This window comes from Hippocampus guttulatus, chromosome 22, assembly GCF_054856545.1.
Source record: "Hippocampus guttulatus isolate MCC_2025c chromosome 22, RoL_Hgut_1.0, whole genome shotgun sequence".
Taxonomy (NCBI): Eukaryota; Metazoa; Chordata; class Actinopteri; order Syngnathiformes; family Syngnathidae; genus Hippocampus; species Hippocampus guttulatus.
In genome coordinates this window covers 8,656,762-8,670,725 of record NC_141282.1, presented here as the reverse complement: position 1 = coordinate 8,670,725, position 13,964 = coordinate 8,656,762, and the positions used below count along the sequence as shown (strand labels likewise).

The 13,964-nt window shown below is 64.0% G+C and overlaps 2 protein-coding genes across 6 annotated transcripts; both read right to left on the bottom strand.

The window, feature by feature from the left end:
* Positions 1–41: 41 nt before the first annotated feature.
* Positions 42–4,610, bottom strand: svopl (SVOP-like). 3 transcript variants are annotated; one of them, XM_086103598.1, is made up of 16 exons: positions 4,259–4,610; positions 3,692–3,792; positions 3,526–3,614; positions 3,359–3,457; positions 3,094–3,165; positions 2,893–3,017; positions 2,601–2,664; positions 2,391–2,516; positions 2,182–2,310; positions 1,860–1,933; positions 1,599–1,795; positions 1,381–1,492; positions 1,237–1,318; positions 1,075–1,164; positions 761–874; positions 42–646 (listed from the first exon to the last, which is right to left on the bottom strand). In XM_086103598.1, exons 2-16 carry the CDS (start codon positions 3,789–3,791, stop codon positions 635–637), a joined length of 1,485 nt encoding a protein of 494 aa, XP_085959724.1. In that variant the 5' UTR covers position 3,792; positions 4,259–4,610; the 3' UTR covers positions 42–634. The 3 variants fall into 3 exon arrangements, 2 of the variants coding, with proteins under 2 accessions (XP_085959724.1, XP_085959725.1); XR_015099317.1 differs by having other exon boundaries at positions 2,601–3,165; XM_086103599.1 differs by lacking the exons at positions 2,182–2,310; positions 2,391–2,516; positions 2,601–2,664 and having other exon boundaries at positions 2,893–3,165.
* Positions 4,611–4,757: 147 nt separating this feature from the next.
* LOC147186521 (UPF0606 protein KIAA1549) lies at positions 4,758–13,921 on the bottom strand. Of its 3 annotated transcripts, XM_086103579.1 has the most exons (20): positions 13,774–13,921; positions 13,431–13,628; positions 12,777–12,923; positions 11,681–12,619; positions 11,524–11,606; positions 11,156–11,446; positions 10,610–10,799; positions 10,452–10,511; positions 10,048–10,377; positions 9,737–9,921; positions 9,462–9,667; positions 9,119–9,246; positions 8,742–8,926; positions 8,350–8,594; positions 7,896–8,031; positions 7,562–7,804; positions 7,452–7,492; positions 7,240–7,361; positions 6,311–6,468; positions 4,758–6,218 (listed from the first exon to the last, which is right to left on the bottom strand). In XM_086103579.1, the coding sequence occupies exons 3-20, from the start codon at positions 12,868–12,870 to the stop codon at positions 5,997–5,999; spliced, it is 3,858 nt and encodes a 1,285-aa protein (XP_085959705.1). In that variant the 5' UTR covers positions 12,871–12,923; positions 13,431–13,628; positions 13,774–13,921; the 3' UTR covers positions 4,758–5,996. The 3 variants fall into 3 exon arrangements, with proteins under 3 accessions (XP_085959705.1, XP_085959704.1, XP_085959707.1); XM_086103578.1 differs by having other exon boundaries at positions 7,452–7,804; XM_086103581.1 differs by lacking the exons at positions 4,758–6,218; positions 6,311–6,468 and adding an exon at positions 6,650–7,078 and having other exon boundaries at positions 7,452–7,804.
* Positions 13,922–13,964: the final 43 nt, after the last annotated feature.

Here is a 13,964-nt window from a genome sequence, read left to right as displayed (position 1 = left end):
ACCGCGCCAAGTGCGGCATCCTGACACCTCGGTCCGAGACGTTGAATGTTGGCTTGTTTTTATTGAACTTGACAAATGGTTTCAATTTTGTTTGGAAAAATAAAAGGGATGCCGTTCGGTGGCAAATTTGATTTCGGAGCGGCCCTCCGAAGAGCGCCACGGCTGCCAGGAGACGTTTGCTGTCACAATCTGCCATCGGCGGCGGCGCCAGGAAATCAAGTCCCATCGAGCCGCCCGCCTTCCGTCATGGCGGCGGGTCGGTGGCGCGCTTCGGCACCAGCGACGTCGCTTCTTTGCCGATCTTGCTTTGGGGATCGTATCGCCCAATTGGGTGGTTGTTTTTTTTTTTGGTCCCCCAAGGCAACTACAATCGACGCCAATTATTTGCAGATTTTGGGGAGGGTGCGCTGTACAGCATGAACTGCTGACTGCGGGGGCACAAATTTGACAAACAAGTCGGCACGCCTCTGCCTCATGTTGGAATGCGGCAGAGAAAGGGAAAAAAACTCAAATGCGCAAGGTTTGAGCTGAAATTCCAAAACTTTGAGGGGGAGCGGGGCATTGCGGGGCGTCGCGGGGCGTGCTGCCACGTCTCGTTTCCATGGCACGGGAGAAAAGCTTTTTCTGGTGGCAATCAAGAGATTTGCTGGAAAGGACAAAAAAAAAAAAAACAAAGACGACCTGGTGAGTTTGTTCCAAAACCAAGAACAGGGAGCAGCTTGCACAGGCGCCGCACCCCCCCCCACACCCACATACGTACCTGCAGCGCTCGACCTTTTGTTTCGATGGGCAACAGGAAGCTTCCCACGGCGCAGAGGCCGCACGCCACGCTAAAGGGACTCAGCGCCAGAATCACCGACCGAGACATGAGCACCTGAAGCAGACGCAGAACGCCGAGTCGGGCGATGACGCCGGCGGCGAAAAAGCGTGATCATTCCCGAGCCGCCTCGCCGAGACGAGGGGCTCGCGGATCCCAGCGAGACGCCTCAGCATCCGCGAAACGCCGGCTCGAAAACAACGCCGACTTTCCCGCCCGGCCCGAGCTGGCAAAAGCGCGCGGCGGCCGGCAATGACCTGCGCGACGAAGGGAGCGATCATTCCTCCGATGCGACTGACCGACGTGCAGAAGCCCATCCCCAGCGAGCGCGACACGGTGGGGTAGACCTGCGAGACGACAAAGCGGCCGCTGAGCGCGCCTTCCCGAGCGACGTCCCGGCCAAAGTGCGGACGGCCTACCTCGGCGGTGTAGATATAAACCGCCGTGAAGTTCATGGAGACCATCGAGCGCAGCAGCAGCAGAAGGAAGGTGAAGCCCAGCCTGACGGCGCAGCCCAGCGGTGAGAAGGCGCGGCCGGCGCGGCGCGGCGCGGCGCTTCTTACCTGCTGGTGCAGATGCTCAGCATCAGGAAGAAAAGGCCCGTCGCCGACTGCAGCAGCATCAAACTCTTGCGCCGGCCAAGCGTGTTCAGCAGGAAGACGTTGAGCGGGATGACTGGCGAGACAGACGCCCGTTTAATGCCACCGAAAGCGGGAACGGGGAAAGTCGCAAATGGACTTTCTTGTGTGTGCATGGGGGGGGGGGGGCACACGGGACTCACGCGCAAGCTCCCCCAGGCAGCTGACGAGGAGAGTGCGGTAGTCGCCGGCAGCGAAGGGGGCGCAGTAACAGCGGCTGGCCTCCGGGCGCTTTTCCGGCTGATGCGCGCGCCCGCCGTCCGTCGCGCACAACAAGTTCTTCTCCAAAAGCTCCGAGCCGCTCAGAACGGCGCCGTAGTACGCCAAGGAGGCCGCGAACCTGAAGACGGGACGTGAGCGCGGGGGCTGCCGGGCTCGGCGCCGCGACCCGAGCGGCAACTCACCACGAGTACCAGAGGAGCAAGGAAGTCCTCCTGAAGGCGCAGTTGAGCAGAAGCCTCCAGCTGCCTCGCGACTTCTGAAAGACAAAAGGGACCACGGCGACGTGCCTGAGACAAAAGACATTTCTCGCATTTCTGCCCATCGTATTGCCAGCTTGCAGACGGGCGGCTTCGATCCTCCTCTGAGCCTTCGTGGCGACGGACGGAGACGTGCGCCCAGCGGGCCCAAAACGACTCAACGTTCCCAATTCATCTCCCTCTCGGATATGTTGCGCGTGACGGAAGGATTTCAAGCTTCTGCCCCCCCCCCCCGCCCCGAACGCACCGCGACCGTGTCCACCAGACGCCCGGGCGGCAGAGAGGCTTTGTTCATCTTGGCGATCCACCCGAGCGTGGCGGCGGCGGCGGCGGCGTTGCCCGCCGACACGTTGAAGCGGGCCGACTCGGGAATGAACTGAAGGAGCGACGGGGGAAAGGTCAACTTTGGCTTTGCTCGGCCCGCGGGGGCTGGTCTCGCGCATGTCCGGCGCCGACCTTGAAGAGGTAGAGGAGCAGCACGCTGGGCGCCACCGAGATGCGGATCATCCACCTCCAACCCAGCGTGGGCACCACCCACATGGCCAGCGCGATGATCAGCACGGAGCCGCACGTCCAGAAGATCTGGACGCAGAGAGGAAGCGCGTGGGCCAGCCGCACGGGTCGTCAGGGAGGCGGCGGGGCGGGGGGGTGGGGGGGGGGACTCACGGCGGCCAGAGGCAGCAGGACGCCCCGGTACCTGGTTGGGATGAACTCCGTCTTCAGCACGTACCTGCGCAGGCCACGCCGCAGGAGCGTCATCGCTCCAGCCTCTTTCATGCGCTCTCAAGGGATCGAAAACTACCCCCCCCCCCAGGCTCGCTCTTATCGCAACGCGGGTCTGCGTGGGAAAATAAGCAGCGCGAATCCCCGCCAATTGGCAGGTAGGATTGCAACGAAACAAGACGGAGCTCCAAACGGCCAAAAGCAAAAGCGGTGTGAAGGTGCGCGTGCGGCTGACCCCTGCGACACCCCGGCCACGCCGCAGCCGACCATGCTGCGCAGGAAGACGAACCAGGCGTAGGACGGCGCAAAGGAAGCTAGGAGGGAGAAGTAGGCGCTCCACGCGAAACCGCCGTACACCACCTGAAGACACACACACGCGCGCAGAGCCGCGGCTTGAGAAGGTCCCGCTTGCGCGCCGCGCCAAAGAATGCGCCACCTTCCAGCGGCCGTATTTGTCCGCCACGTAGCCGCCGAGCGCGCCGCACGCCATGAAGCCCAAAAACACCATCTGGAAGCACACCGCGGCACAGACGGAAACAACTGCAAGAACAAACCCACAACATTTCGTGCGCGGACAAGATGGGGGGGGGGGGGGGGGGAACAGCGCCGTGCGTGGAAAATTGGGGATTGGGGAGTGAGGGAGGACGGGAGGTGTCGGAAGGGCTGCGTCCACGTTTGGGCCGGCTCCGACTTCACCGTACAGTGGACACCAGCGCCACCTGCCAGTCATCCAGACGCCACTCGCAACGGATCTCGGGAGACGCCACGGCCAGCAGCATGATCTCCATGGCCTCCACAATCTGCACGCACGAGGCCGAGGCGTTTGCTGGCGGCGACGTCGGCGCGCGGACCACGGCGGGCGCCGTACGTTGGAGCTGCCCATGATGACAAAGAGCAAGACGTGGAAGCTTCCGAAGCCGATGCCCTCCACCGCTTCCTCCACCGTGTACGTGGGCTCTGAAAACACAAAGCGCGCGCTGAGGCCTTTGGGCCGACCTTCGAGCGACGGGACCAGAAAGGCCGACCGGAGTCACCTCGCTCGTCGTCTTGCTTGGCGGCATCCCGACGCCCGGGCGGTTGCAGCTCCTGCAGGTCCATGGCGCCGACCGGGTCGGTCTCGTCGCTCTCGGCCATTCTGGAAACCAGAAAGCGTGAAACGGCGGCGACGCTCGTCGCGAGACGCGAGAAAGAGCCGCGCGCTCGCTCCTCCATCTTTTGGGTCCGACACTTGGCGCCCAACCGGGTTGGCACTTTGGTGCGTGGCGCCCCCTGGAGAAAACCCCAGCGGCCGCCCGCCACTAATTGAGCGGACATCAGTCGAGCGAAGACGCCAAACATTTTCCCTTGCCACGCGGTTCCCGTTCGGACGCATTTCGGCAGGGGTCCGTCTGTCGAATGTCCGCGTTCCGTCTTCAGACACTTGCGGAGATTTTGCGCGAGTTTCCGAGTGAACGAAGGTAGCCAAGCTGTGATTCCAAAGCGGAATTCGGCACCGCGTCGGCTCTGTTGCCTTTCGGGTTTCAACTCAGTCGGAGCAGCCAAAGGTAAAGCGGCCGTTTGTGGATTGGAGTGCGGGTCAACTCGCGCGCGTTTGACTCTACCTGCTGGCTCCCCCCAAAAAACGAAGACGGTTCAGAGAGCGAGCGACTCGTCGTCCGAGCTTCCCGTTTGTTGTCGATGCTTCGTGGCGGGCAGGTGAATACGGAAGCGGGGGGCGGGGTCAAACCTAGCCCGCTCGCTCGTTCAGGTGGACTGCGTACGGAAGCCTCGATAGGAGAAAAAGCCAAGCGTACACTTTATCGAACCGCAGGCTTTTCGGTCGAACACACCGATTGGTCACAAATCATCTTTTAGGTTTCAAAACAGGTTTCTATGACGAGCAACTATTCCACAAATGTGGCGTCATCTCAGCAAATCGCGAGTGTCAATTTGCGTGACGCTCGCCAAAATCTCGGCCAACGGCGTCCACGAAGCGCTCCCTTTCAGTTGTCGACGGCGCTCGAAAAAGAAAGAAGGTTTGAGGACACCCGCTGGATGCGCGAACAACCTTCGGGCCCCGGAAACGTCCGACGAGATGCAAGAAAAAGAAAGCGAGCCGCCTTTTGCTCATTCAACAACTTTAATCAATAGTAGCACCGTGTGACAGCTTGACCGAAAGCTGAGCGGCCCAATCGGAGGGTCTCGCGGGCGGGTCACAAATACTTCCGAAGGATATACTGGATACAGACAGACAGACAGACAGACAATAGATCCATCTTTTTTTTCCTCCCACATCAAATGGATGCAAAGTTTTTGGTCTTTGCCAGTGAAAAATACACCCCGGAAGCAAATCAACGTCTGACATTATTTTCTGCGGCGCTCTTTCGTAAATAAATTAGCGGCATGCGAACGGAGCGAAAGCCTCCTAACAAGAAACATCGCGGAGACGGACGGACATCTAGTAGCGAGCGGAGTCATCACGACATCAGAGCGACCGGCGACCAATCAGCGGAGGGGAACCCGTCGCGATTCCCGCCGCTTCATATCCGCCCGGCGGCGTTTTCGCACGACTCGACATTTCGGCTATTGTTGTACCTTTGGGGACGGGGGCGGTTTGGGATCCGGACCGCTTTCCTCCACCGACCCGAGCTGCCATCAGATGAAAGCACCGATTAGCACAGACCTCTACATACACAAAGACGTTCGAGGAGCGGACGAGCTTCTTCGGCACCGTGTCCGCTCCTCGAGTCGTGGCTTCCATCTCAAGCGAGACTTGATCCCATCTCTGATAGACAGAAGAAAAAAAATGTCTACCTACACACACACACACACGTGTCATCTGGAGTTCCGAGCTCTGCTCATCAGCAGCAAGCCCTCCTTGAATATTGTGCTCATGAGATTATTTGAAGAGTGTTGCGGACTGGAAGGCACCTCCAGTCCCAAGGCCTCGCTGACGGTTTTCAGACAGACAACTCCGTCCCCCACCCCGGCCGACGGGAGCGCGGAAGGCATAGCTGCGATCCACGATGGCAGATTGACACTTTGAGGAGCGCGCAAGGTCGCGACGTGCGTCGCAATCCGCCCCGGAAGAGCCGCCAGCCAGAAGGGGGGGGGGGGGGACCAATTTGTGGGAAGACTCTCAAGATCTCCGGGATGAAGAAATCCACGTCCGACTTTTTCTCCTCCTTTGAAAAGATGAGCGATTGACTTGGGGAACCATTTGCGGGGGCGAGCAAAGCCGGTCCCAGCGGCCGCGGACCACGACGGACGGGTGAAAGCCCGTCGCCGGTCGGGGTATCGGGGAAGAGCGGCCGCCGCGGGGAGTCCCGATCGGCCGGTCGAGCGGGGAAGCGAAGCGCGCTAGGGGTAGCCGCTCGCCGCCTGTTTCTGCGCCAGCAGGCGAAGTTCCTCTCGGATGGCCTTGATCAGCGAGGCCGAGCTGCGGGCGGAGGGCGGGGCGTCCGCCGGCGGGTAGTCGGGAGTCGGGGAGGCGAGGGGGAGAGGCGGCGCCGACGGGTCCCGCGGCGAAGAGCTGGGCAATTGGAAGAGCGGCGAGGACGAGAACTCGGGGAAGGATAGCGCCTGTCGCGACAACACACACACACACAACAAAGCTGAAAGCGCGTGACGGGCCTTAACCGGGCGAGCGGCCAATCGACGGCGACGACGCTCACGCTCTCCCCGCCGGCCGCGGGCGAGGACGCGTCCCGGTCCGAACGTCGCTCGCTCCAGGAGGAGCCGGTGGGTCCCGAGGCGCTGCGCCCCACGCCGGGGAAGGCCCCCATCTGGCTGGACAGGCCCACCTGGGTCAGGCGCTGGAGCTGCACGCCCGCTGAACACAAAACACGCAGCTCAAAGTCCCCCCATCCCTTGCATCCTCGCCCCCCGCCAACTTCTGTCCAACGCAACCGAAACAATTGGCCGAAACCATCTCGGCCTCTTTTTGCACTCGCGCCGACCCGCGTCCCCTCGAGAAGCAACTGAAAAGAAGTGTTCCGAGAAGGCGACATCTTCACGTCTTGTTCGCAAGGCCGCGCCCGCCAGGTGACGGCCCCCCTGGTCAGTCTCACGATGGCTTTGTTTTTGTCTTGAAAATCACGTTGGAGGAAGATGGTACTATTTTCAGGTCAGCGCCACAAATGGACATTCGGAACAATGGCCAGTCCGGTCCCAATTCAACATTTGCTCATTTCCTCAACATTGATGACGCGGGCCCAAGCTCAGCTTTGGGAGCGCCAAGCGTTGTCGCCATTGGCTGGCAAGCGCTTGAGGGCGTACCCCGACCCGGCCTCCCGCCCCAAGAAAGCCGGGGGAGGCTCCGGCGCTCCCCGCCCCCCCCCCCCCAAGGAAAAGCCGATTAGTCGATGCATATCATCCAAGCGCCAGCTCTCATTCGCAGTTCCTGATCAGGATCCTGCTTCCATTGGCTGACTGCTTAACAGCTGGAGAAGTGGGAGGAAGAATAGGACGGACGGAGACAACGATGAGTTTAAGGTTTTGGGTGGTTTCGCCTCTCGACCAAAAACAGTTGAGAGGAGGGCTAATTTTCGAATGCCACAGCCCCCCGCCCTCCAAAAACAAAAACGGAACCAAAACGCAGTACCTGCGCTGCCCCCAACAGGTCTGGGCCTGGAGGTGGAAGGCAAGTGTTTGTACTGCCCCCTGCCGGAGTACAAATGATCCTGCAGCTCCTTGCCGCTGGAAACGCCGCCTCCCGAGCTCTGTCTGCGAGCGACCGCAGAAAAAAATAAAATAAAATAGCCTGCTCAGAAACTGCAGCGACAGCAGCGGGGGAGGGACGGGCTGGAGCGTCACCTCTGCGGACGGCCTGGAGCGAGCGCCAGCTCGGCGTATCTCTGCGGCGACAAGAGGAACGAGAGAGAGGCGCGAGGTGGAGAGGGCGAGCGGCGGGGCGGCGGACTCACGGCCGAGAAGGGCCCCGCCGGGTAGGAGCCCCACCGCCTCCCCAGGAGAGCCGGGCTCAGGCCTTGTGAGGACGGGGACACCAGAGCGAAGGCGTCGTCCAGGAGGCGGCGCATCTGCTGCCGGGCCTCCTCGATGGAGGGCTGCGGCGGCACGTACGGGGGCGGGGCCGCGGCCGCCTCGCCGTCAAACACCTCGTCGGCGGGGGACGGGCTGCGGGGCTCCGCCGCCAGGTCCGGGTCCGACTGACAAAGAGGAAACGCGAGCGAGTCGCTGACTGAAGTATGACGGGCGCCACAAAGAGGAAGCTGCCTTTGCTCGCCGTCCCTTTCTCACCGTGTAGGCCACGTTTTGGAGTCCCGGGTACTTCCTGTAGGTGGCGCCGCGGTCCAACAGCAGGCGGTCCCGGTCCGTGTCGGGGAGACTTCCGGGTCCGGCCGCGGTCCGTCGCCCCCCGGGGGAGCGCCTCCCTCTGGGTGGACGAGACGAAGCGCACGGCGCCGAGCGACGCTGATCTCGGGCCGTCCCATTTGGGTCACCGGGAGGGATCGGGGTGCGCGCCTGACAAAAACTTGCGCTTCCCGCCCCCCCCAAAATTAAATCGTGAAGACATTGCGTCATTTCGCTTCACGGCATTCACGGCACGACCGGAAGGATGCGCAAACGCCGCGTTTGTTGTATCCCGTTGAAGCCGCGGAAACGGCTGCGACCGTTCAGTCGCGTCCGAGGGCCCCCGGAGAAACGACGGCGAGCGTTGAACGGAAAGGGACGCGAGACGGGGTTAGGTTACCCGCGGCGCTGGTCGGCGGGCGTCGGCGGGGACGAGGCGTCGGCCCGCGGGACGCAGTCGGCGTGGCGGGCGCGGTCGCGGGCCGAGCCGGAGAGACGGCGAGCCGCTTCGGTCCGGACCGGCCCGTCGCCGAAGGCGTCCATGATATCGTCCATGGACGGGAACTCGCACTGCCCCCGCCTCTTGGCGCGCTGCCGCACTTTATTCCCACGCGGTTCCATCTCCGACTTGTGGCGCAGCTCCACCTGGGGGAGAGCCGGGGCAATTACCGCCGCCTTCCGGCGGCCGACCGTCGCCGCGCTCGCTCGACCCGTCCGCGCCGCGTCCGCGCGGCCTCATTCCGTCTTCCCCTTTTTCTCCACGTCAAGCTACTCGGCGGCGACGGGGCCGACCTCGGTGCCGACTTCCCGCGAGAGGGACGGGCCGGGCCGCGGCGGCGTGCCGGCCCGCGGCCGCGTGGCGATGAGCTGAACTTTGCCGGCCGGCCGCCGCGCGCCGTCCGACGAGCCGCGGGACAGACGGTCGACGTGGTCAAAGATGGAAGACGATGTCGTGAGCTCATCTCCGCCCGGCGGAGCTGCGAGAGGAAGACGGAAGGTCCGGGCTCAGACGGCAAAGTCCTCAAAGAAAGTCAAGGCGAGCCTTTGAAAGCGCTTCCGTCGCCATGCTTGTTTTGTTTTTTTCAAATGACATGAAAAAAATCCCCCCAATCCATTGCTCGATGAAAAAAAAAAAAAAAAAAAAAAAAAAAGAGTCACGGGCCTCTCACCATTTTTGGGCAGCTTCCTTTGCCGCTTGGCCTCCACGGGCGCGGCCGCAGGTCGAGCGCTCTCCTCCGCCGACTCTCTGCCGCTCGATCGGTCGCTCCCCGACGAGTCGGCCTCCGATTGGCTGGTCCTGTTGAGACGCGCCGCGTTACCGCTTCGGTCCCGAGAGGCGCACTCGAGAAGGAGCGTCGCCGGACGACCGGGCCGCTCGACCCGGTCGTCCGGCGACGCTCGTTTTATCAAGCGGCGCGAGAAGGCGTCCCTCGGGAGGGACGGGCCGGCCGATCGAAAGCCAAGGCGGACGACGAGGTCGTCGAGGTGGCGCGAGTCCGACGTTCGACCGACCTGCCGTGGCGCCGCGCGGCTCTGGCGGTTTTGCTGGACGAGCCTTTGGATTTGGGGGTGTTGAGGTCCCCGCCGTCAGAGGGCGGGGCTTCTTTAGCGGGCGCCGGCGGCGGCCCCGCTTCCTGGATCACCACCACGTCGTCTTTGCTGCGCTGGCCCAGGTGAAGCTTGGCAAAGTCGAAGCCTTTCACGCTGGAAGCCTGAAGCTGAGAGACGAGGAGGCGCGTCGGCGGGGGGGGGGGACGTCGGCAAGTCGGCCCGGGTCCATTTCGTACCTTCTGCCTCTGCTGGACGGCGTTGATGGCATCGGGCTGAAACTCCAACTTCTCCGAGCCGCACAGCTTCCAGTAGAGCAGGACCATGATGAAGAGGGCCAGGAAGACCGGCACGATCACGCCCACGATGAGCCAAACGCCGCCGCTTTGGGTCTCGGCCGGCGGCACCGACGCCGTCTCCACCGCTGGGGACGGCACAAAGAAGAGATGAAAGCGCGGCTTTTTCCCCCTTCCTCTCGTGGCCGCTCGGCAGAAGATTGACAAGAGAGAGAAAACCAAAAACTCGGTCTCGTCTCCCGGGCGCGACTCACGTTGGGCCAGCGGTCGGCGGACTCGATGTCCCAGGACGATGGCGGCTCTCTGGAGGTCCAAGCCGTTCAGGGTTTGCGCCGTCACCTCGGCCGGTACCCGCGTGCCTCCCGGGCCCTCCGCAAAATATAAAACCTCCAGGGGGCGCTCCGGCCCGGCCAAGCGGGCCACCCGCACCACCTGCAGACTGCTGTCGGCGGCGGCGGTGGCCCTCCTCCGGCGCCTGCCGCCGGACGCCGCCAGTCCTTCCTCCAGCAGCGAGGCCAGGCGGCGCTCCAGACGAGCTTTCAAACTTTGCTCCGAGAAGATCTGACTCGGAACACCCAGCAAGACTGAAAGTGTCCGCAGTGACTCGAATGAGCCGAGATGGACCCCCGCCTGAAGAAAAAAACCATTTTTTGCTCACCCGTGCGGACCCAAGTGAACCTCAGGTGATGGGAGGTGTTGAGCTCGGGGTAATGAAGCGCTGAAAGAGAGCCCCAAGCGGCTGAGGTTATCCTCCGCTGCCGGCAGAGAGCCCCGCCCCGCCCCGCCCCGCCCCGCGTGATATTGCGCGCGTCCTACGTTCGGCGATCTGCAGGGCGGGAAAGCCCACGTAGAAGCTGAACTCCACCAGGCTGAGCTTCCTCAGGTGCCGGCTGACCTCGAATCCCGGCAGGTAGCCTCCTCGCCCGTCGCGCACCGCAAACACGATGTCGACGGGGAGCTTCTGCGCCGCCGGCAGCCTCGCCTCGCCCAGCGTAACGTTCAGCAGCTGGGCGGAAGAAGAGGCCCGCCGAGCGCGGCCGGGAGGGAGTCGCGCGAGTCCGACGCCGGCTTCCGAAACGTGGCGGCAAGCTTTTGGTCGGTGGGGTGACGAGACGGCGGCGGCGGCGGCCGCCGCTCAATGCTCTCTTGCTCGGCACTTTGGGCAAAAGTGGAAAAGGTTCCTCCAAATGCCAAAGGCGCTCCTCGCGCGGAGTCATCGGCGAGCAATTTTCAAGCCGGAGCTCACCTCTTTGGTCGGGTGAGCTCTGCCACGCGGGAGGCCGAAATTGGGCGACTCGCAGCCGGCCCGAGCCGAGTCGGGTCACCCGCCCGAGCCGAGCCGAGCCGAGTCCCGGGACTCACCTGCACGCCGACGGCGCCCGTCTCCGAAGAGCGGCGGCGGCTCTGGCCGTACGCCGCGGCGAGGCCGCTCTCCACGCGCTCGCCGAAGTCGCAGACTCGGACGTCGACGTGGGCGGGAACGAACAGCAGCACCGTGTGCACCCGGTACCTGACGTCCGGAGCGGCGTGGAGGGCGGACGCGGCGGGAAGCGGCCCCCGCGGTCGGCGGAGGGCGTTGAGGACGGAGATGGCCGTGTAGATCCACGGGCCCGAGACCGCGCGGAAGGCCAAACCGGACGCCGTCCTCGTGAACTGACAAAGGACGCACGCGGCAAAATGCTCATTGGCGGAAATTGGGAGAAGGCCTCCGACGGTCGGGCGTTTTGTACCTGAAGCTCCACGGAGCGGTTGAACTCTCTCCTCAAAAGCTCCCGGACCCGAGCGAAGCCGGCCGCCGAGCCTCCGGCGCCGCCTGCGGGCAGAGCGCACGGCAGTCAGCGAGCGGCCGGAGCGGCGCCGAGGTCGCGCGAGCGGCCGAGGCCGCACCTACTCTGACCAGGTACAGCTCGGGCTTGGCGAGGTCGCACCGGTACCGTCTGCCGGCGGGGGGCCGGCCCGCCCCGGGGGTGGGCGCCGGAGGCGCTCGGGTGAGGCCGACGGCCGTCCTCGGGGCGGCGTCCTCCGGTCTTGCCGGACGGGTGGGGGGGGGTCTCGGCGGCGGAAGGCTCGCGGCGGCGGAACGAGGAGCCGACGCGTCTTTCGCTTCCCCGGCAGTCGGCGCCTCCGACGCGCCGGCGGGGGGCGGCGGCGGAGTGGAGGCGGAGCTCGGCGACGCCTGCTTGTGGAGTGACGTGGGCGGGACGACCGGTCGGGGGAGGTGAGCCTCCCGCTCGCCCGGGGGGCCGGGGGCATCCTCCCTCGCCCGCTCCTTCGCCAGAAGCTTGGTGTAGTATTCCAAACTGTTCATGTCGGGCAGCAGAAGCTCCGTCGGCCGCAGCGGCGTCAAGTCCTCGGGCTCGTAGTCGTCGTCGTCCCAGGCGGGGAAGACGTCCGGCCGGGTGGGCGGGGGGGCCCCGCCGCGGGCGGTTGACGAGGGCGAAAAGAGCACGCGCGAGTGGAGCGGCGGGGTGGGGTGCCGATGGCCGCCGCCGTCGTCGTAGGCGTGGCTGGGAAGAGGCGTGGCCGGGGCCAGGTCCTCGCCGTCGGGCAGCACAAAGGACAGCGTCTCCAGGTAATCTCCCGAAGGCCAGGCCTCCTCCAGGGACTCGCTCTGCTCCCGCGGCGACAGGGGGGCCGGGCTCGCCGCCCCCTTGCGGGTGGCGAGCGGCGGGGTCAGGCTGGGGGAAAGGAGGGCCGGCGGTTGGAGGAGCAGGTGGATGCCTTGAGCGCCGGAATCCCGCGCCGGGCCGCCGCCGCGCCCGGACTCGAGCGGGAGGGGCCGCGACCGAGTCGAAGGCCGCGTGGCTCCGTTCCGGTCCGCCTCACCTGGCGCCAGAAGACGTCACGTTAGCGAGCGCTGAGCTCTCGCGTCGCCACCCCGAGATGACGACGCCAACGGAGCCAAAACATTTTGCGCAAGCGAAGGGGAAGGCGGCGGCATGGCAATTTGCTCCCGCAGGTACAAAGCGGAGCCGCGGCGTACCTGCGACGGGCCGAGCGGCCGTCGTCACGGAAAGCAGCATCACGTTGCGCAGCAAGAAGACGGCGAAGCCGCGCTCGGGGGTCGGGGGCTCCATCCCGCTCCGGGATGAGCGGCTGCGTCTTTGGGCCCCGATCCGGTCGGCGGGACCTGAAGCGCAAAAGCACTCGCTCGCGTTTGGCTCACGTACCGGCCGCGCGTCTCCGTGAGCTCCGGATGGCGGCGCTCATCCGCGGACGCTGGCCTGCGGGTCGCTTCCGCGTCAGCCTTCCTCCCAAAACGACACACTTATCTCCCGCCCCCCCCCCCCCCACACACAAATCAATCAATGGACTCAATAAAATTGAGCGACAATTTTCGTCTCCGTTGCAAAGTGAAACAAACACGAAAGGACGTCGCAAAGCCGGCGAGCGTTCGGCCCGTCAATTCAAGTCTTGATTGTTCGCATTGAGGACCAAAAATGGAAGTCAGTCGATTCATTTCTCAGCAGATGGCCGATGAATCCGTTTGGCTCCGTCAAATACTGGAATCACAAATAGGATGAAGACGGAATATCGCTGGCGGCCTCCTTCGCGTTTTTGTTGGCGTCGCACGCTTGCATTTAAACGCGGCAAAGAGGAGACCCGTCGATTGGAATGCAGTGCACATCAGTCGTACCTGAAAAGCGAGAGCGATTGTTGGGCGTGGGGAGTTTTCAGCTTTCTCCGCGTCCCTTCAGCTTGCGGCTTTCACGGCAAACTGCAAATTCGGAGATTCCCACATTGATGCAGCGGGCCGCTCGTCGTCCCGCGTCCCAATGCCGCCGCCGCCGCCGACACGTCGGGCTTCCCTGGACTGCCAAAATCTGAGGCGCACCTGTGGGGCGGCCCGTCATTGGATTCATTGGCGTGGCATAATCCACATGCCGTCGCTTTCAGGACGCCAATCGCGTCGCGCCAATTCAATTCGATCAATCAATCAACGGGCGAGTCGGCGCGCTCACTCGGTGAAGTGCACGTACCGGTAGCGGCGGCCTGTCTCACGTCGAATCTTCCATCGTGCTGGCGACGACGACCGCTTTTCCTCGGCTCCGGTTCCGGTTCCGGTCCGATCGGGGTCCATTCGGCGTGACGTCACCGGCCGCCGCCGACGTTCGCTGCCGAAAAAGGTGACGAGGCCCGAAAGGAGCCGAAGCGACACGCCTCTCCCGCC

Excerpts from the sequence above, each read along its gene's own strand:
- LOC147186521 (XM_086103578.1), bottom strand. The coding sequence starts at position 12,870 with ATGGAGCCCCCGACCCCCGAGCGCGGCTTCGCCGTCTTCTTGCTGCGC. Across the intron at positions 9,247-9,461 it reads GCCGCGCGGCGCCACGGCAG|GACCAGCCAATCGGAGGCCG; the intron begins GTCGGTCGAACG and ends GCGTCTCAACAG. Across the intron at positions 7,805-7,895 it reads TCCAAAACGTGGCCTACACG|TCGGACCCGGACCTGGCGGC; the intron begins GTGAGAAAGGGA and ends CCTCTTTGTCAG.
- svopl (XM_086103598.1), bottom strand. The coding sequence starts at position 3,791 with ATGGCCGAGAGCGACGAGACCGACCCGGTCGGCGCCATGGACCTGCAG. Across the intron at positions 3,018-3,093 it reads ACAAATACGGCCGCTGGAAG|GTGGTGTACGGCGGTTTCGC; the intron begins GTGGCGCATTCT and ends GTGTGTCTTCAG. Across the intron at positions 1,319-1,380 it reads CTGAGCATCTGCACCAGCAG|GCTGGGCTTCACCTTCCTTC; the intron begins GTAAGAAGCGCC and ends CTGCGCCGTCAG.